The sequence below is a fragment of the Tamandua tetradactyla genome, chromosome 16 (genome assembly GCF_023851605.1).
Source record: "Tamandua tetradactyla isolate mTamTet1 chromosome 16, mTamTet1.pri, whole genome shotgun sequence".
In the NCBI taxonomy this organism is placed as follows: Eukaryota; Metazoa; Chordata; class Mammalia; order Pilosa; family Myrmecophagidae; genus Tamandua; species Tamandua tetradactyla.
The window spans coordinates 4,246,991-4,267,410 of record NC_135342.1 but is presented as its reverse complement, the minus strand read 5'-3'; the positions used below and the strand labels follow the sequence as shown (position 1 = coordinate 4,267,410).

The 20,420-nt window shown below is 58.5% G+C and overlaps 2 protein-coding genes and 1 long non-coding RNA gene across 3 annotated transcripts; all 3 read left to right on the top strand.

Moving 5' to 3' along the window:
• Positions 1–340: 340 nt before the first annotated feature.
• Positions 341–3,200, top strand: LOC143660120 (uncharacterized). Its single transcript, XR_013163854.1, has 3 exons — positions 341–439; positions 1,623–1,813; positions 3,031–3,200. It is a non-coding gene; the product is annotated as an uncharacterized LOC143660120 (long non-coding RNA).
• A 5,415-nt stretch (positions 3,201–8,615) lies between these two features.
• Positions 8,616–16,514, top strand: ZNF628 (zinc finger protein 628). The gene is given in 7 exon segments (XM_077133538.1): positions 8,616–8,697; positions 9,843–10,031; positions 10,088–10,368; positions 10,370–10,420; positions 10,422–10,473; positions 10,476–10,508; positions 13,270–16,514. Coding segments are annotated over 7 exon segments (3,846 nt in total). The 3' UTR covers positions 16,428–16,514.
• A 676-nt stretch (positions 16,515–17,190) lies between these two features.
• NAT14 (N-acetyltransferase 14 (putative)) lies at positions 17,191–19,804 on the top strand. The gene is made up of 2 exons (XM_077133546.1): positions 17,191–17,407; positions 18,661–19,804. Exons 1-2 carry the CDS (start codon positions 17,336–17,338, stop codon positions 19,207–19,209), a joined length of 621 nt encoding a protein of 206 aa, XP_076989661.1. The 5' UTR covers positions 17,191–17,335; the 3' UTR covers positions 19,210–19,804.
• Positions 19,805–20,420: the final 616 nt, after the last annotated feature.

Here is a 20,420-nt window from a genome sequence, read left to right as displayed (position 1 = left end):
GCGCTGGCCTTGCCGGAGCCGTCCAGCCGGCACAAACTGCAGATGTGTGACATGCCACTGAATGGTTCGCTTTGAAACGCCTACTTTTATGTTCTGTGCATTTCACCTCGGTGAAAAAACAAGTGGGAAAGCCAGCACGACCGTGGAACATTCTAAAGCTATCATCGGTCATTAAATAGTCAAGTGCGTTTTTTCCAAGTATCTTTATTATAAATGACGTTGGTTTTTACCCCGAACGATACCCCGAGACGATTAGCAGCGACACCGGAGAGAAGAGCAGAAGGTCAGAGGTCGCGCGCACCTGCTGGAAGGAGAAGGCGGCTGCTCGCTCCTGCCTGGCGCCACCGAGAGCGCACACGCTCCAGCCCAGTGAAGGCACAGTTAAGGGAGCTCGGCCCGCCGCGCGTCCCCGGCCTGGCTTAGGCCTCAGATTCCCAGGGTAAAGGCGGTAGGCGGCTCGCGGGGCCCCGGGCTCGAGCCCACGGCCTTCCCGGCGGGTGCAGGGGAGGGCGCGGAGGTGGACACGGTGGCCGCCTCGGCCCGGGCCCCTGGGGAACACTGCAGGCTCTGGGGCGGGCCGCGGGCCGGGGCGGGCCGGGGGGGGGGGGGGGGGCCGGGGCGGGCGGGGGCGGGGCCAGGACCTGGCAAGGGAGGCTGCCGTAAGTGCGGCCCCGGGCTGCCTCCTCCCCTCCCCTCCCCTCTCCCTGCCACTTTGCCTCTGCCTCCCACGTTTGTGCCCTTCTCGGCTCTGGCTTTGTCTGCTCTGGCCCTCTGGCCTTCCCCGGAAGCTCTCCCTGGGGGTGGGGGTGGGGGGTGGGGATGGGGGCTCCTTCCCGGCTGTCTCAGCCTCCCGCTCTCCTGTCTTGGCCAGGCAGGTTGTGCGTGCGTGTGCGTGTGTGTGTGCGCGCGCGCGCGCTCGTGGTTGTGCCGGCCGGGGGTCCTGGTGGGTGTGTTTGGGGGATGGCCTGGAAGGTTTCCCACCCTGCTGCCCTCCAGCTCGCAGACCGAGGGGAGCTCGCTGGAGGGCGGGGTGAGGGTGAGGGGCAGTGCAAGGGGCCAGGCCCAGGGTGAGGCCAGCCCAGCCCAGCTGCAGGAGCCCTCTGCCGCCAATCCCCAGGCCACCTGTAGGTCGGACTAAGGGATGTCAGTGACCGGGGTGGAGGAATGGGGTAGGGTGGGCTGGGGGTGTGTGGCAGGGGGTGTGGCCGGGACTTTGGGCCTTCCCCGGCCTGTGTCGTCATCGATAAGCATCACCCACAGCTGGGGGGTGGGGTCACCTGTCATTTCCCAGGCCCTGTTACGGGGGCGAGGTGCAGGAGGGGCATTTAGTCATTCAGTAAGCATTTATGGAGCACCCACCATGTGCAGAGGCCGGGAGTCACCCTCAGCAAGCAAAATACCAGCTCAGATGATGTTGTGAAGTCTGGACATGCCATGGAGGCTGGGGGAGGGAGTTTTCTGCTTATGTGGTGATTTGGGGGCTGTTGTGTTCCCCAGAAAAGGCCACGTCCTTTTCATCCACTCCTGTGGTGCAGACCTGACCTTTTGTTTAGGTTGTTTCAATTGGGATGTGACCTCGCCCATTCAAAGTGGGTCTTAACCCCTTTTCTGGAGTCCCTTAGGAGATGGTAAAAGGCAGAAAAAGCCCAGAGAAGCTCACAGGAAAAAGCCCCTGGAGGAGCTGGGAGAGGAAGCCACTGAAGCCGGACTCTGACAGCAACAAAGCAGGGGAGAGAAGAACAAGTAGACCCTGCCACGGGCCTTCCCGGGTGACAGAGGCATCCCGGATACCGGCAGCCTTTCTTCAGAGAAGGTAGCATCCTGTTGATGCCTTAATTTGGACATTTTCATGGCCTTAGAATTGTAACTTGTAAGCTAATAAATCCCGATTATTAAAAGCCAGTGCGTTTCGGGTATGTTGCATTCCGGCAGCTTTAGCAAAGGGAGAAACAAGTCAGATGGGGAAATGTTCTCTGAGGAGGTGACAATACCCTGCAACCTGAATGGGAGAGGTGGCAACCAAAGGAGCTTCTTGGGCAGAGAGCACAGATGGTGCAAAGGTCCTGAGGCAGGAGCAAACTTGAATGGAGTGGAGGAAGAGGTGATGTCAGAGAAGCTGACAGGGGCTGGACTTGCGGGGTCTGGTAGGCCAGGTATGAGTTGGGTCATGAGGGCAAATGAGGGGGAACCATGGAGGGGTTGGGGCAGGGGTAGTGCCCAAACCTCAGAGCCCTGTCCCCAACATCCTTTGCAGCCTCACTGTTCTTGGAACATGGAGATCCACAGATCCTGTGCTGTACCCCTGCCCCAATCTACCTCCAGTCTGGGTAGGGGAAACTGAGGCATAGGCCCAGGCCAGGAGCACAGAGGAGGCTTTTCCTTCTTGACCCCACACTACTCTTCAGCTCCCTTTCCCATCAAGTCCCAGACAGACTGTTTCCTTTTTTTTTTTAATGTTTTTATTGTATAGTATAACATATATAGAAAGCAAACAAATAAAAAAGCAATAGTTTTCAAAGCATTTTTCAACAAGTGGTTAAAGGACAGATCCAAGAGTTTGTCATGGGCTACGATATGATCCTCTCAGATTTTTCCTTCTAGCTGCTCCAGAATATAGGAGGCTAGAGGGCTTAAATATTTTTATCATCACAATAAACTTTTTTTCCATCTTTTTTGTGAAAAAGAACATATATGCAAAACAGCAATAAATGTCAAAGCACAGCACCACAATTAGTTGTAGAACATATTTCAGACTTTGACATGGGTTACAATTCCACAATTTTAGGTTTTTACTTCTAGCTGCTCTAAAATACTGGGAGACTAAAAGAGATATCAATTTAATGATTCAGCATTCATATTCATTTGTTAAATCCTATCTTCTCTGTATAACTCCTCCATCACCTTTGATTTTTCCATACCTGGGTAGTTAGATTCAGTTGTCAACTTGGCCAGGTGAAGGCACCTAGTTCTGTTGCTGTGGACATAAGCCAATGGTATGTGAACCTCATCTGTTGCTAATTACATCTGCAGTTGGCTAGGAGGCGTGTCTGCTGCAATGAATGACGTTCAACTTAACTGGCTGGTGCTTAAGTGAGAGAGCACAACGTAGCATAGAAAAAGCAGCTCAGCATACCTCATCTCAGCACTTGCAGCTCAGCCCAGGCCTTTGGAGATGCAGAAAGGAATCACCCCTGGGAAAGTTGTTGGAACCCAGAGGCCTGGAGAGAAGGCCAGCAGAGATTGCCCTGTGCCTTCCCACGTAAGAAAGAACCTCAATTGAAAGTTCGCTGCATTTCCTCTGAAGAACTAACAAAATAAATCCCCTTTTATTAAAAGCCAATCCATCTCTGGTGTGTTGCATTCCAGCAGCTAGCAAACTAGAACAATATCCCTCATCAGGGTTGTTTGGGCTGTGGCGATTCTACATTTTTGATATTGGAAGTGTCTGTCACTAACATGGGGTAGGGAGATGGAACTACCTGGTGTTCTGGAGAGGCTGGGCCCTCTAGGTTTCAGGACTTATCTGGACCAGGGACCCATCCGGAGGTTGTAGGTTTCTGGAAAGTTACTCTAGTGCTTGGAATCCTTGTGGAATCTTATATATTGCCCTAGGTGTTCTTTAGGATTGGCTGGAATGGTTCAGGTTGGGGGTTGGCAGGTGATGATAGGTAGCAAGGTCTACCCGAAGCTTGCTTAAGAGCAACCTCCAGAGTAGCCTCTCGACTCTATTTGAACTCTCTCTGCCACTGATGCTTTATTAATTACACTTCTTTTCCCCCTTTTGGTCAGGATGGAATTGTGGATCCCATGGTGCCAGGGCTGGATTCATCTCTAGGAGTCATTTCCCACGTCGCCAGGGAGACTTTCACCCCTATTTTCTTTCTTTTTTTTTTTTTTTTTGTCATGTCCCGTGTAGTGGGGAGGGCAATGATTTCACTTGCAGAGTTGGGCTAAGAGAGACTGAGGCCACATCTGAGCAACAGCAGAGGTCCTCCAGAAGTAACTCTTAGGCATGCCTATAGGTAGTCTAAGTTTCTCTGCTCCTACATAACCTTCACAAGAGTAAGCCTCATGATCGAGGGCATGGCCTATTGATTTGGGTGTCCCTGAAGTTTGACACAGTATCAGGGGATTCCCTGATGGTAAGGTTTAATAGTTCCATAGTCTTTCTCCCATCCCTCAGGGGACTTTGCCAATACTTTTTGATTATTTGCATAATATACTCTAGGATGTTTCCAGGCATTACAAAAATCTATACAGGATTAAAGGACCTCTCTCTTATTCTGTGCTTCCTGTGTTTCAGTTGTTCAGATGAGCTATGCAGATAGGTTGAATTAGATTATGCAGTACAGAAAATTTCAGTTCCAGACCAAATAAACCTTTCTTCCATTGTTCTCAAAGAGTATGTTTGGTTCTAAAATATAGACACTGTCTTCCTTACCCGCGTGTTCTGAATTACTCTAACCCCAGCCTGTCTGGCTTTGTTCTTATCTCTAAATATCACATTATATACATAAAACAGCCTCTCAAAATCCAGACATAATAATCACCACTCCGGACTTACTGTGTCTGCTCTAAAAACTTACAATCTAGACCCCTGTTTTCTTATAAGCGTTTTCTAAAGGTGACCATACCATTCGTGTTCTTTTGTTTCTGGGTTATTTTGTGTCACCAAATGTCCCACATGTTCATTCACATCGTTGCATGGCTCACGACTTTGTTCCTTTTTGTAGCAGCACAACCTTCGGTCATAAGTATACACCCTCGTTCACCAATCTACTCCGTCGTGCATCCTCCAGCCACCTGCATTCATCGGGCATCATGTAGAGGGCCCAAAGTCCACAGTCCATCACCACGCTCAATTTTAGATAATTTCATAGTTCCCAAGAGAAAGAAAACCAGCAAACACACCCTCGCCAAATATGAAATCTAAACCTCCTCTTAACTCTTGTCCCTCACCCCACTTTGTTTCCTTTAAAATTTATTACAAAAATATACAGATGGTAGCTCATGATGTGTCACGTTGGTGCCCCCCACCCAGAATGAGAGATGCCAACTGTGCTCATTTGAAGATGTATGCACCCCAGAAAAGGCCACGTCCTTTTAATCCACTCCTGTGGGTGCAGACCTGTTGCAGGTGGGACTTGTGATTAGGTTGTTTCAATTGAGATGTGACCCAGCCTATTCAACGTGGGTCCTAATCCTTTTCCTGGGGTCTTCTATGGGAAGATAAAGACAAAGGGCGGAAAGAGAGAAGCTAGAGAGAAAAGCCCTGGAGATACTCAGAGAGGATCCAAAGAAGCTCAGAGAGGAAGCCACTGGAACCAGGAGCTGAAATCGACAAAACCTGGGAGCAAAGTGCCAGCAGATGCCACCACGTGTCTTTCCATGTGACCGAGGAGCCCCAGATGCCAGTAGCCTTTCCTCAGAGAAGGCATCTTCCTCCTGATGCCTTAATTTGGCCATTTCCTTGGCCAGAAAATCTGTAAGTTAATAAATCCCCATTGTAAAAGCCAACCCAGTTTGGTATGGTGCATTTGGGCCCCTTGGGAAACCGAAACACCAAACTTGTCACATTTGGTTCATACTTATTTGTTCATCTATGCTGTGTAACAAATTGCCACAAACATCAGGGCATTTTTGGGCCAGTGAAACTATTCTGTAGGGTACTGTATCAGGGAATACGTGACGTTATGCATTTGTCGAAACCCATAGGGCTTTACAGTACAGAGAGTGAAAAAAACAGTAGACTTAGTCATGAAAAATGTTTATCAACCCATCAATCATAATGAGTGTTCTAGTTTGCTAGCTGCTGGAATGCGACACACCAGAGATGGATTGGCTTTTAATAAAAGGGGATTTATTTTGTTGGTTCTTCAGAGGAAAGGCAGCTAACTTTCCACTGAGGTTCTTTCTTACGTGGAAGGCACAGGATGGTCTCTGCTGGTCTTCTCTCCAGGCCCCTGGGTTCCAACAACTTTCCCCGGGGTGACTTCTTTCTGCATCTCCAAAGGCCTGGGCTGAGCTGCAAGTGCTGAGATGAGAAATGCGAGCTGCTTAGGCAGTGCTACGTTGAGCTCTCTCATTTAAGCACCAGCCAATTAAGTCATACGTCACTCATTGCAGCAGACACGCCTCCTAGCTGACTGCAGATGTAATTGGCAACAGATGAGGTTCATGTACCCTTGGCTTATGTCCGCAGCAACAAGACTAGGTATGCTCACCTGGCCAAGTTGATAACTGAATCTAACTAACACAATGAGTGTACCACACGAATGCAAGACACTGGGCACAGGGAAAGCGTGAGTGTGTGAGGCGGGTTTCATGTGGGAACTCCGTGCAATTTTTTGTAAACCTAAAATAGCTCTAAAATGAAGTTTATTATTTTAAAAACAACAACATCCTGTACACGGATTACCTCACAGCCGCACGGCAGGAGTCTGAGCACAGCTTCCTCGGGTCCTTTGCTGAGGCGGCAGCCCCCCTCCAAGCACACCTAGCAGGATTTACTTCTGCATCTCTGTAGAGCTCGCGGAGGCCACCTCTCAAGGGCCAGCAGAAGGCTCTTTGCAGCGTCACATCTGTGACCTCCAGACCCAATTGGAAAAGGTTCGCCTGATTAGACCAGGCCCACCCAGAGCAACTTCCTTTTGCAGCACACAAAATCAACCTCAACCCAAAGCTTTAATTGCATGTGTGGAACTCCCTTCGCCTTTGTCTTCGTGTCCACAGGTCCTTTACCCATCTCAAAGGCCTGGGTAGACTTGGGTCATCTGAGAAGGTGGAGGCCACCCTTGGGGACTTGGCGTGTGTCTTTCCCCATCCACATTATGCCAACTTGACTTTGAGAGGCTTGTTGCTGGGGCTGGTCACATCTCGGTTTAAATCCTGCTTAATCACCTCCGAGCCGTATGGCCAAGAGACTTTGGAGGGCCTCGATTTAGCCCTGTGAGGTGGGATAACCTGCCTTCCACATGGGGACGACTGCCGGGCAGGGCAGGGTAGGGTGTGAGGTCCCCCCTGGGGTCCCTGGACCCCCAGGAGGCTCAGGAGATGCTGGGTCCCCTCGGCCTCTCCTCGTGGGGTTGGGGGTGGCCCATAGCCCCCGGTGAATTCCCTAGCCGAGCCCCTTTTCCCCCAACTTGGAAATGGGTGGTTTCAGTCTCTGGCCCTGGCCATCCCGCCTTGCTCCAGACACCTCGTCCAAACCCTTTCCCTCACTTTCCGAGGTGGGGAAGGCATGTGCTCCGGGGTCACTCCACACCCCAACCCCTAAACCTCTGGTCTCTGGTGGGCATGGCCTGTGCTGACCCAAGGTGACCGATCGAGTGTCCAAAACAGGAATTGAGTGTTCACCTAGCTGGGATCCTCTCCCCGCCCCCCTCTCCAGAGAAGGGGGTGAATTGGAGAGCCAGAAATTCTGGGGGCCGGGAGCATGGGCCGGGGCACAGCTAAAGGGGCCGAATCCCCCTCCCCTTCCTGTAACTAAAAGGGGCAGGGCCACCCTGGAGCCAGACTGCCAGGAGCCCTGGTTCCAGAAAACACCCTCTGCCTTCCCCAGCACGGGCAGCAGGGCTGGGGTACAGGTGGGAGGGGAGATGGGAAATCATGAGGCTCCAGAGAGGAGAAGGGTCAGGATCCCCAGTTCTTCTACCAGGGACGGTTTCCTCTCCTTCACCTCCCAATTAAGGGGGTGGGGAGGTTAACCACCCCCTCTCCAGCCCCCAAGACTTCGTCCGGAAGTTCCCTCTGGGCCGGGCACCATTTTAGCAGAGGGCTCTGGGGGCAGCCCCCACCCCTGTCCCCAGCCAAGGCCCAGAGCCACCGAGGCTGGACGAGATGGGGGAAATTTGAAGTTGGGTCCCCCCAAATACTTCCGAGCTGGGGTGCAGTTGGCCAGAAATAAGCCCTCCCCGGGCCTGGAATGGAGCACATCCAGTGGGTTGTGTGGGTCAAAAGTCACCTCTGTTGGACACCTTCTGCCACTCCCCAGCCTGGACGCTCCTCTTTGTCCACCTATTTTTCTGCTTTGTTTTTTCCCCAGGCACTTAGCATCACGTGTCACAGCACTCATGTCGTACATCTCGTTCACTGCCTCCGCCACCACCCCCAGTCTTGGAGTTTGTAAACTGTCAGAGCATAGGATTTTTATTTAAAAAATAAAAGTTTTATTCATGCACCATACAATCCATCCTAAGGACACAATCGATGCCTCCTGGTATTATCATGCAGTTAGGCACTCACCACTACAATCTATATGAGAACATTCCCATTTCTTCCAAAAAGAAGAAAAAAAAAATCCCATACCCCTCCCATTTATCCCTCTCTTACTGACATTTAGCTTTGGTATATTCCCTTTGTTACAACTAATGAAAGAATATTGCAATGTTACTGCTAATTACAGACCTTAGTTTGCATCAATTGTGGTTTTTTCCTATATACTGTCCCATTTTTAACACCTTATAATAGTGACATACATTTGTTCTAATTCATGTAAAAACTTTCTTCCATTTGGGGGACAGGACTTCTGTCTGCTTTCCTCTGGCTGGCACCCTGCACCCTGCTGGCCGTGTCCCCAGCTCCCAGGACAGCCCCAGCCAGGACAGTGGGTTGGGATGGCTCAGAGCCTGGCACGGTCGCCTCTGATGACCTTGTCTGATCTCATCCACATTTTGGTTCTTGGAGTCTCCGTCTCCGGTAGGAAGTTCTGTATGCTGTCCTCGAAAAGCCCCAGGCTCAGAGCAGATGCCCAGAAGACACAACCTCTCCCCCGCCCCAGGGATCCCTCTATGGCCTGGGCAGTTTCAGACTGGCCTCAGACTCGACGTGTCCATCACACTTTGAAAACAGGCCAGGAGCTGGGCCTCCACCTCTCCCACCTCCCTTACAACCCCACGGGGCTCCGAACTGCGCTGAGGCTCCTATCACAACTGCAGGGACCGCAATGGCCTGAGGTGAAGCGGCCTGCTCTGGAAGACAGCTGGGCATCCTTCACTCCATAGGGAGCTGGGGCCTGGTGTGTGTGTGTGTGTGTGTGTGTGTGTGTGTGTGTGTGTGTGTGTGTGTGTGTGTGTGTGTGTGTGTGTGTGTGTGTGTGTGTGTGTGTGTGTGTGTGTGTGTGTGTGTGCGCGCGCCTGGCAGGGAGCAGCTGGGCTGGATCCCAGAAGGGCAGAGCCCCCAGCTCTCCTCTGGGGCCTAGAACGCTCTCTCCGCCCTCCCTCTTCCCCTCTTTACTCCTCACGCTAAGGGCGTCTCCTTCTTTATGGGTGATGTAGTAAAAACTGACGTCAAAAACGTTCGGGTTGAACTGGATGCCAAGGGCTTTACACGCACGAATTCACCCAGACATGACAAAGACCCTGCAGGGCCAGGGCTGGGTGGAAATCAGCTCCACTCAGCTCGGATTTGCACTTCCAGCCTCGGGAGGTTGTAAAATCAGCACACGGTTCAGCAAACCAGCACCGTGGGCTTCCGAAGGATTCTCGGATCCTCTTGCTGCAAGCGGGGACACTCTCGGGTGACACAGATCGGATCCCTGCTGCAATGGGACACGGATGATAAGCGCCCCTGAGTGTGCAAAGGGAGACCCTGCTTTCCAGCAGCCTTGGCCAGGGCTGGGGGAGAGGTCAAGGAAACCGCACGCACAAAGCCCGGCGGCCCAAGGCGGTCACTTAGAGCACGCGCTCCCAACCTGGATGATTTTACTTCCCAGGGAGCGTCCTGGGTTGCTATTAAGGGCGTGTGTGGGGATGCTACCGGCACCTGGTGGGCGGAGGCCAGGGAGACACCTCCACATCATGAAGAGCACAGGAGAGCCCCCCCCCCCCTCCGCCCCGAGCAAGCCTCCAACATCACTGGTGCTGCCCTGGAGACATTCCGCGCTGCAGAACCGCGAAAGAGCGGGCAGGGCTTAGAGAGGCAGACAGGGGACCTGGCGCAGCTCGGCCCAGGCCCCTGGCTGAATGGGAGGCTCCGTGCTACCCCCGCACGGGACCCGGGTCCCCGAGGCCCGGGGCCAGGATCCCCGCCTCGTGGGCCGTCTGGGGTACCGGGAGTCCGCGGGCCTCAGTTTCCCCGTCCGCTCCAGAATGGCGCTATCCCGAAAGGACGTTTCTAGCGCTGACAGAAGTCGATGCTGATAAAGAGGAACGTACGAGCCTGCGGCCCCGTGGGGCACCGGATCGACTCCTGCGACCCCCGACAGCGGGGGGATGGGAAACTACCACTTCCAACATGCCCCGCGTCCGCTGGCGGCCAATGGGAATTGTCGGGGGCGGGGCCCCGCGCGCGTGGCGTCATGACGCGCGGCGGCGACGTCGGGGTTTGTGTGCGCGAGAGGCCGCCGATAAAGGTTGGGTGCCTCGCGCCGGGGGCTGTTGGGAGGGAGCGCGCCCCCGGCCCCCGCCCCCACTCCAGCACCCGTCGCCGCAGGGACCCCGTCCTCCCGTCGGCCCCCGCGGGAGGGTCCCGGGGCTCCCCCCTCCTCGCTCCCCGGGCCGGGGCCGCAGGTGAGCGACCCGAGGGTTTGGGGGGGGCGGGGGAGACCGGAGGGGCGGAGACGTTGGAGAAACGGCTAGCGTGAAGCCGGAAGGGGTGCCTTAAAGGGAAGGTTCTCTATTTCACCGCCGACTTTGTCAGCTGGGTCGGCCCCGCCCTCTTAAAGGGCAAGCGCTCCAGGTTAGGACAGCATCCTGTGCTGCTGCGCCTGCCCCGCTTCTTTGGATCAAGTGGGATTGAGTCCTCTGAAGGCCACTGATAGTTTCCCAGACGCTAGATGAGAAGCCGCCGGGGCTTGGGTCCCTCACGGCAGTCTCTAGTTTAGCAAATGAGAGGTGGCGCCGGTAGCCCTGTGGGAGCAGCTTCTTAAAGGGGAGGTGCGGCCCGATGGGAGGGCGTGGCCGGCCCGTGAGGGGCTGCTTTCATTTTGTAGGATGGGCCTCGCCTCTCACCGGGCACGCGCCTCTGGTTTAAGGCACCTGCAGTTTCTTGGGACGAAGAATTTTCTGGAAGGACTTGCTTACGTTTTAATAAAGGGTGCTTATGTCTTTAAAGGAGTGCTGGTCGCCTCTCAAGGGGACCCAGCCTTTGTTCATGCAGAAAACACTTAAGGAGCGTGCACTCTGTGCCAGACCTTGTTCTGCATGCTGGGATGCACCAGTGGGCAAGGCAGCAGCCCCCTATTCTCATGCGGCTGACAGTCCCGGATGGGGAGACAGATGATAAGATAGGAAACACCAAGTCATATGGCAACTGGGGTCGAATTTGCCCCCCCCACCCCCCGACATTTCAGGAAAGACTTGGAGGTGCAGGAGTGAGCCTCGTGGAGAGTGTAGAGAAGGGCCTGCCCGGCGAGGGCCGGTCTGCCAATGCCTGGAGACATTTTGGTGTCATGACTGGGGTGGAGTAGGGATGGGTACTCCTGGCATCTAGCGCTCAGCATCCTACGATGCACAGGATGGGCCACCCCCCCCCCCCAACAAAGTATATAGCCCCAAGTATATATAGTGCCGAGGCTGAGAAACCTTATTCTTTAGAAGATAGTAGATGCTACGGAGAAAAAAAAGGCAGGCAAAGAGGAAGTGGAGCGCTGAAAGGGCCTGGATGAAGTACGACAATCAGGGAAGGCCTGCCCCAGGTGACATTAAGCAAAGGCTTGGCAGGGCCAGGGCAGTGGCATGGACAGTCAGGAGGGTGCCCTAAGCAGGGTGGGAGTGTGCGAGCCCAGCTGGGGTGGGCGGCTAGAGTGGGGAGGGAGGGGAGACCAGGGTGAGAGGCGTGTGGTGTCTGTGGGCCCCAGAGAGAACCTGCTTCCTGCTCCCGCCTGGGAGCGGTGAAGGGTTTGGAGCTGAGCAGTGGAGGTCCCAGATCTACTGGGCTGGGAATGCACTGGGGGCGGGGGGCGGGGGTGGGAAGTGGCCAGGTCCCAAATATATTCTGGCTGGACCTGGGCATCTGCTGACAGGCTGGTTACAGGGAGAGAGACAGAGAGGAGTCACGGTGGCCCTTGCTTTGGCCTGAGCACTGGGAAGAACAGAGCTGCTGTTCTGGAGATGGGTAGAGTTGGGTGTTCTGGGGGCTGTTTATAGACCAGTCAGAGTCCTGGGACTGGCGGGCGCTCCCAGGGAGAGTGCAGGTAAAGGAGGAGATGGAACCCCCACCGAGCCTGGGCCTCTCACACTGGGAAGGGATGAAGAGTGGAATGGGGAGACAGCCAGGGGATGGCGGGGAAGGTGGAAGCCACGGAAGGTAACTTGAGGAGGGAGTGACCAGAGACGTTGCCGAAACTGACCACTGCATTCAGCCCTTTGGGGGTGGCTGGGGATCTCATCCAAGCAGCTTGGGACTGAGTGGGGTAAGGTGAGAAAGACAGCACCCAGTTCCCAGGTGGGCAGTGGTGTTGCAGGGTTGCCCTGCCTTGGCATTGCTGCCCTTTGGGTCTTTGGCCTTGTACGATGGTGAGCAGTGTGCCTGGCCTCTAAATGCCACTAGCCCTCTGCCTGCCCCACCAGGTGCAACATCGCACAATGTCTGCAGACACTGCCCAGTGTCCTGGGGGGCAAAGCTGACCCCGGTTGAGAAGTTGCAATCCACTGGTGTAGAGGTTGGAAAACCTGGGAAGGCTCATTCTTCTCCAATGCCTTTATTTCCTCTGTGAAATAATCCACAGCAAGGCTGCCTGTTCCAGGAGCAGGAGTGGGAGGTTAGAGTTGGAGGTTTGAGAAGAAAAGAAAGGTGGGCAGCCGTGTGTGTGTGTGTGTGTGTGTGTGTGTGTGTGTGTGTGTGTGGCTGAGTGGTGCAGCCTGGGCCGTGGGGGCAGCAGTGAGGACACACACTCATGGTTGTGGTCTTCCTCTTTCCGTGGCCCTGCTTGCCTGTGGCTGGGTGTGGCAATGGCACTGCAGGTCAGGGAGTGATTGTCCTGGTTGGGCCAGGAGGGGGTGAGGGCGTGAAGGAGGGATGGCCAGTGGGCGGCATACCTGGTGGACCCTGGGGGTTAGGAGTTGGGGTACCAGAGTGACGAGGGGCAGTGGAGTGCCGGAGGCCACTCAGGAAGGGCTTCAATAGAGTGGAAGAGTTCAGGGTGCTGGAGTTGGGGTGGGGGTGGGGCAGCCAGCCTCCTGGAGGAGAGTGATCTGCTCCCAGCTGGCCCCGGGCCCTCAGCCAGGTGGGCTGGGGAGGGGCATCCTAAAGGGCCAGCATCTGGCTACAGCATCTGGGCAGAGATGGAATGAGAGCCCCGGCCCTCCTAACCCAGCACCCCCCCACCAGGTGTGATGGTTGGCTCCCACGGGGACATGGCGCCCGCCTCCACTGCAGAGGGGTCTGCGGACAAGCCTGGGCCCACGGCGCCCGCAGCCCAGTACGAGTGCGGGGAGTGCGGGAAGTCGTTCCGCTGGTCCTCGCGGCTCCTGCACCACCAGCGCACGCACACTGGAGAGCGGCCCTACAAGTGCCCCGACTGCCCCAAGGCCTTCAAGGGCTCCTCGGCCCTGCTGTACCACCAGCGGGGCCACACTGGCGAGCGGCCCTACCAATGCCCCGACTGCCCCAAGGCCTTCAAGCGCTCCTCGCTGTTGCAGATCCACCGCAGCGTGCACACGGGCCTGCGGGCCTTCTCCTGCGCCCAGTGCGGCCTGGCCTTCAAGTGGTCATCGCACTACCAGTACCACCTGCGGCAGCACACGGGCGAGCGGCCCTACCCGTGCCCCGACTGCCCCAAGGCCTTCAAGAACTCGTCCAGCCTGCGGCGCCACCGGCACGTGCACACGGGCGAGCGTCCCTACGCGTGCGGCGTCTGCGGCAAGAGTTTCACGCAGAGCACCAACCTGAGGCAGCACCAGCGCGTGCACACGGGCGAGCGGCCCTTCCGCTGCGCGCTCTGCCCCAAGACCTTCACGCATTCCTCTAACCTGCTGCTGCACCAGCGCACGCACGGCGCGGCCGCCGCCAACGCGCCCGGGGTTCCCGCGGCCCCCCAGCACCGCTGCGTGCCTTGCGGCAAGGTCTTCGCCTCGGACGCCTACCTGCAGCGGCACCTGCAGACCCACAGCCCGCCCGCCCCGCCCCCGCAGCCCGTGGTCCCCGAGCTCTTTCTGGCAGCTGCGGAGACCACGGTGGAGCTGGTGTACCGCTGCGATGGCTGCGAGCTGGGCTTCGGCAGTGAGGAGCTGCTCCTGGGCCACCAGCCCTGCCCCGGGCCCGAACCGGCGCCCCAGACCCGGGACTCTCCCGTCCCCGCGCCCGGGCCTGACCCGGGCCCAGCTCCCGCGCCGCCCCCACCTTCTGCCCCAACACCTGCTGCTGCCCCGGGCTTCGCCTGCCTCCCTTGTGGGAAGGCCTTTCGCAGCGGGGCCGGCCTGTCCCGCCACCAGCACAGCCACGGGGCCGCGGGCGGGCAGGCCTTCCGCTGCGGCAGCTGCGACGGCGCCTTCCCGCAGCTGGCCAGCCTCCTGGCACACCAGCAGGCGCACGTGGCAGAGGCGGCTGCCGGGCGCCCGCCCCCGCAGGCTGAGGCGGCGGAGGTCACCTGTCCGCAGGAGCCCCCTGCGCCGGCCGCTCCCGCGGTCACCGAGCGGCCCTATCAGTGCGCCGAGTGCGGCAAGGCCTTCAAGGGCTCCTCGGGGCTGCGCTACCACCTGCGCGACCACACAGGCGAGCGGCCCTACCAGTGTGGCGAGTGCGGCAAGGCCTTCAAGCGCTCCTCGCTGCTGGCCATCCACCAGCGCGTGCACACGGGCCTGCGGGCCTTCACCTGCGGCCAGTGCGGCCTCACCTTCAAGTGGTCATCGCACTACCAGTACCACCTGCGGCTGCACTCGGGCGAGCGGCCCTACGCTTGCGGCGAGTGCGGGAAGGCCTTCCGCAACACGTCGTGCCTGCGGCGTCACCGGCACGTGCACACGGGCGAGCGGCCTCATGCGTGCGGCGTCTGCGGCAAGAGCTTCGCGCAGACCTCCAACCTGCGGCAACACCAGCGTGTGCACACGGGCGAGCGGCCCTTCCGCTGCGCGCTCTGCCCCAAGACCTTCACGCACTCCTCTAACCTGCTGCTGCACCAGCGCACGCACTCGGCCGAGCGCCCCTTCACCTGCCCGGTCTGCGGCCGCGGCTTCGTCATGGCTGCCTACCTGCAGCGGCACCTGAGGACGCACGCCCCCGCGCACCCGGCCCCCGGCGGCGCAGCCCCCGCCGCAGCTTCCCAGCCTCCAGCCCCACTGGCGTCTGCCGCAGCCCCGCCCCCCACCCAAGATGTCCATGTTCTCCCTCATCTGCAGGCCACACTCTCCCTCGAGGTGGCGGGCGGCCCCACCTCGGCCCCACCTCCGAGCCCAGCAACCCCCAACTCTCAGACGTTCCTGCTGGTGCAGACGGCCCAGGGCCTGCAACTGATCCCCAGCAGTGTGCAGCCCCCTACCCCGCCACCCCCACCCGCACCCCCAAAGGTCATCCTGCTGCCTTCCCCAGCTGCTGGAGGAGGGGTCAGCCGTGTACGGCAGGGCCGGCGAGCAGTGGGGAAAGCTGGCCAAGGAACTGGTGTGGTCTGGCTACCAAGCCCTGGGGGGCTGGGGGTGCAGGGAGCGGGCAGTGCAGGGGCCAGTGGGGGAGGGCAGAGTCTCATTGTGCTGCAGAACGTGGGGGGTGGGGAGGCAGGACCACAGGAAGTGAGTGGGGTCCAGCTCCAGCCCCTCCGACCAGCCCAGGAGGTGACCACCGTCCAGCTGCAGCCGGCCCAAGAGGTGACCACCGTCCAGCTGCAGCCGGCCCAGGAGGTGACCACCGTCCAGCTGCAGCCGGCCCAGGAGGTGACCACCGTCCAGCTGCAGCCGGCCCAGGAGGTGACCACGGTCCAGCTGCAGCCTGTGGCAGGCCAGCTCTCTAGTTCCAGTGGGGGGACTGTGGCCGCTGAGGCCCCCAACCTCCTAGTAGTTCAGAGTGAGGCCACGGAGGAGTTGCTCCCAGGCCCTGGCCCCGGTGAGGCGGGGGATGGCGAGACCAGCACCGGTGTGGTCCAGGATGTCCACTTCGAGACGCTGCAGACGGACGAGGGCTTGCAGAGTGTCCTGGTGCTGAGCGGGGCCGATGGGGAGCAGACCCGGCTCTGTGTGCAGGAGGTAGAGACCCTCCCTCCTGGGCTGGCCGAGCCCCCAGCCCCTGGCCCGCCAGGACAGAAACTCCTCATCATCCGCAGCGCTCAAGCCCCAGAGCTAATGGAGAGCAGCAGCCTGGGGGGAGGCCCGGCCACTCTGCAGCTGCTGGCCCCTCCCCCGCCTGGCCCAGGCACTGGCCCCACCGGCCTCCCCGTCAGTCCCACCTCCCAAATGGTACAAGTGGTCCCCGCTGGGGCTGGAGGCGTGGCGCAGTCGGGCCTGCCCTCCATCCAGATTGTGCAGACTCTCCCGGCAGTCCAGCTGGTGCACACTTTTTGAGGAGACCCGCTGGTACCCCCCGGCTCGTGTTCGGGCGGGCGGGAGTGGATTGTAGGCTGGCTTTGTTAATAAAGACTCAGAACCTTCTCTCCTTTGTTTGCTTTGGCGGGGAGAGGAGAGGGAGGGGGGAGAGGAGAGGGAGGGGGGAGGGGCGAGGTCACGGTCACAGCAGTGGCCTGGGCCCCTGGAGTCTTCGGTCTTGCACCTGTGACTTTTGGGGCCAGTCTTCTCTGGGGGCCGCTTCCCGTCCTTAAGAAGGACGCCTGTGTTTGAAGTCGCCCCGCCCTCATTTGAACAACGGGCGTGGGTGGGCACTTATCTCTAAGGGCGCCGCGGGCCCCGGCGCCCGGTGGGCTGGGGTGGACGGTCCCGGACAGAGCCGCCCGGCTCGGGCCGCCAAGTGCGGGGGCCCCGGCGCGGGTAAGTGCAAACCCGGGCGCCGCGTCCCCACCCCGGCTCGGCGCTCAACTCCAGCTCCGCGCCCGGGTCGCCTAGCAACGGGGCGTGGGGACGCGGAGTGCGCAGAGGAGGGCCGTCCCCGCTCCTTCCCCGGCACCCTCGGCCGTGTGCAGCCACCCCCGCTCCAGCCCGCGGCCGGTTCGCCCGGGACCCCCGCCGGGACGCTGGGCCGCGGGCGCTAAGGCGGGTGCAGGCGTTCCCCCGCGGCGCGAGGCGCGCGTCACTTCCGCCCGCGACCCTTCCCGACCCCGCCGCCCTGCCCCCGCCCCGGGCCGCCGCGACCCCCTGGACGGCCCTGCAGGGCCTCGCTCCCGCGGCGCGCGCCGGGAAGGGCTGGTCGCGTCGCGGCGGCCGATGTGGGAGCTGGCGCCGGTGACCCCCGGTTCCCGCTGACTGCGCGTTTCCCGCAGGCCCCACCGTTGTCCTGCCGGGCACGGGCCGGGGCTGCCATGGCCCCCGGCCACCTGTCGGTGCGGGAGATGAGGGAGGAGGAGAAGGCCCTGGTGCTGGAGATGCTGAAGGTGAGAGCCCGAGCGGGTGCAGGCCGGGGCCAGCCCCTGCCGCCCGGCCTTCCCCTCCCACCCCGCCGCGCGCGCCCCGTCCCTCTCGCCTTCGCCCTCCCCAGGTCTCAGCTACCCCGGCCGCGGCACCCACTGCCGTCCCGGGGCTCCTGGCTTCCAGCCTGCTCGGCCCGGCCGTGGCCCCCCCCTCCTGCCATCTCCAGGGGCCCGCCTTAGGCCCGGACACCCCCACCGGGCCCCCTTGGGACCGAGCACTCGCTGCCTGGAGGAGGATGCCCTGAGACCCCTCCGGGGTCACGTCCCTGGTGCCCACCAATGGGCCTGGATTGCCGTGGGGGCGGCGCCCAGTTCACCCACCCACTCACTCACCCCCTTTTTCATTTCATTCATTCATTCACTACTTCATTTGTTCATCCATTCAGTGGCTTATTCATTTGTTAATCCACTCTTCATTTATTCATTCATTCACTCATTACCCATTCCCTTCCTCACTTTTTCAGTCCCTAGCTCATTCATTCATTCATGCTTTCACTTATTCATTTATTCATTAATCCATTCTCACTTATCTATTCATTAAGTCACTCATTCATAGATTTGCTTATTCATGATTTGCTCATTCAGGCACTCACTTGGCCATTCATTCATTCACTGTTATCATTTGCTCACTCAATCATTAATGCTCCACATTCATTCACTTGTTTGTTTATTCATTTACTCATTCATGTGTTCACCAGTTCACTCATGCATTATTCACTAATTCACTCATTCATTCCCTAATTAACCCCTGCATTCAACACTCTCATTTGTTCATTCAACAACTCGCTCACTCACTAATTCACTCATCTTTTCACTGCCTGGCTCACTCACTCATTTATTCACTCACTCACTCACCCATTCTCACAACTCATCTATTTGTTCACTCATTCAGGCACTTATTTGGCAATTCATTCACTCACTCATTCATTCATTTATACTCTTGCCCATCCATTCATTCATCACTTGTTCATTCACTCATTCACTAACTCACTTGTTTGTCCATTCATTCATTCACTCATCCATTCATTTGCTCATTCCTTCACTCACCCATCTAACACCCAGTGCACAGAATTCTGTGAACAGAGCAGATGTGATCCCTGCCTGTCCCTCCACCACAGACCTACCACCTGCCTTCCCTTCTTGTCAGTCAGTCCTCCTACCGGCTGCTGCTGCCCACTGCCTCTGTCCCTGCCTCTGACCACCCCTCCCACCTGCAGGCCGGCGTGAAGGACATGGAAAATCGTGTGGCCCTGCATGCTTTGACGCGGCCGCCAGCCCTGCTCCTCCTGGCGGCAGCCAGCAGCGGTCTGCGCTTCATCCTGGCCTCCTTCGCCCTGGCCCTCCTCTTGCCCGTGTTCCTGGCAGTGGCTGCCGTGAAGATGGGCCTGAGGGCCCGGTGGGGCTCACTGCCTCCTCCAGGCAGCCTGGGGGGCCCCTGGGTAGCAGTCCAGAGTTCTGGTGATGTGTGCGGGGTCCTGGCTCTGGCCCCCCACCCACATGCGGGAGGCGGGGCCCAGGTCACCCGTCTCTCTGTCTCCCGCTGGCACCGCCGCCGGGGTGTGGGCAGGAGGCTGCTGGCCTTCGCTGAATCCCGAGCCCAGGCCTGGGCAGGTGGCATGGGGGAGCCCCAGGCCCAGCTTGTGGTCCCAGTGGCTGTGGCAGCTTGGGGGGTGGCAGGGATGCTGGAGGGCTGCGGCTACCAGGCTGAGGGGGGCTGGGGCTACATGGGGTACATGTTGGTGAGAGAGTTCAGCAAAGACTTGTGACTCCAACCGGCCTGAGAGCTGGGCTTGGGCCAGTTGCTCCCTTCACCACAGCCCTTTGGGGGAGGGTGAGTGGTCCCTCAGCAAATCCCCAACCCACCCAGGACTCAGAACCCTAAGGCCCACTGAGGGGAAGGGACCCACCGCCGCCTGCCTGACATCTGCAGTGTCGAGCATGTAGCGTTTGAGCCCCTCAGAGTGGAATCCCTCTTTTCCTTCCCATTCCTAGGGGGACCCCAGAGCTCAGCCAGTCCAACCCTCAGTTCTTTCTGCACTAAGAAATCTCCTGGTCCATTTGTCTGCAAAGCTCTGTTTGTGCTTCAGGCCTGGGAGAGATGTTTGTGGAGCAGGACGCCGAGCAAAGAGGGCTCCCAAGAGTTAGGTCTTGAAGGCCTTCCTGGGAATGGGCTGGGGCTGCCAGTAGAGGGCATGCACTGGGAAGTGGGGCTCTGGGGCCGAGAGGTGGGTGCAGGGCTGCTGCGGGCCCCTGGGCAGAGGAGCTGGAGAGCTGAGAGGGCCAGGAGCCCCCGCCCGCCCCCGTTCCTCCAGACCCATCTGGTTTTTAAGGCATTTGTTAATAAAGCCTGAGATTGCTGTGCGTCTGTCCCTCTCTTTGATGCCTTTTCCAGTCTCTCTCTGATCCCCCCATCCCCCCTCCGTCTGGCTCCTCCCTTCCCCAAGTTGACATTAATTGGTGTGGGAGGGAGGGCCTGGGAGAAGGGGGTGATGAGCTCACAGCAGCCTCGGTCCGCCCTTCTGACTCACAAGCCCCATTACCGAATTTTTTCCGCCTCACAGCTGCTGGTGCAGAGAGCGGGTCTGAGTATATGAGTGAGAGCTAGAGAGTGGAGGGTGCTGCTCCCCCATCCAAGTCTTAACTCTCAGCCCTCCCGCCCCCTCCCATTTTTCTCATCCTCTGGGACCACTCAGACGGAGGGAGGGCTTTGCAGTCAGATTGACTGGGGGGGTAGAGTGGTTCTGTCTCCTTTCCTAATCCGGAAGTCCTTCCTGCTGTCTGGCTGTAAGCCCTCTCACTGTACCAGGAGCCCCACATGAACCCAGCCCCCAGCCCCAGTGGTTAATTTGAGTCAGAACTTGACCCCCCCGCTACCGTGGTCAGCCCACTCCTCCCTGGCTGGACAGGAGAGGGGGCAGGAGGAGGGTCTCTGTGCCGCCTCCACTTCCACCCCTGTCCTGTCCGTTCCCTGCAGTCC

Coding starts and splice junctions, on each gene's coding strand:
- NAT14 (XM_077133546.1), top strand. CDS start 17,336: ATGGCCCCCGGCCACCTGTCGGTGCGGGAGATGAGGGAGGAGGAGAAG. Junction 17,408..18,660: donor TGGTGCTGGAGATGCTGAAG/GTGAGAGCCCGA, acceptor TCCCACCTGCAG/GCCGGCGTGAAGGACATGGA.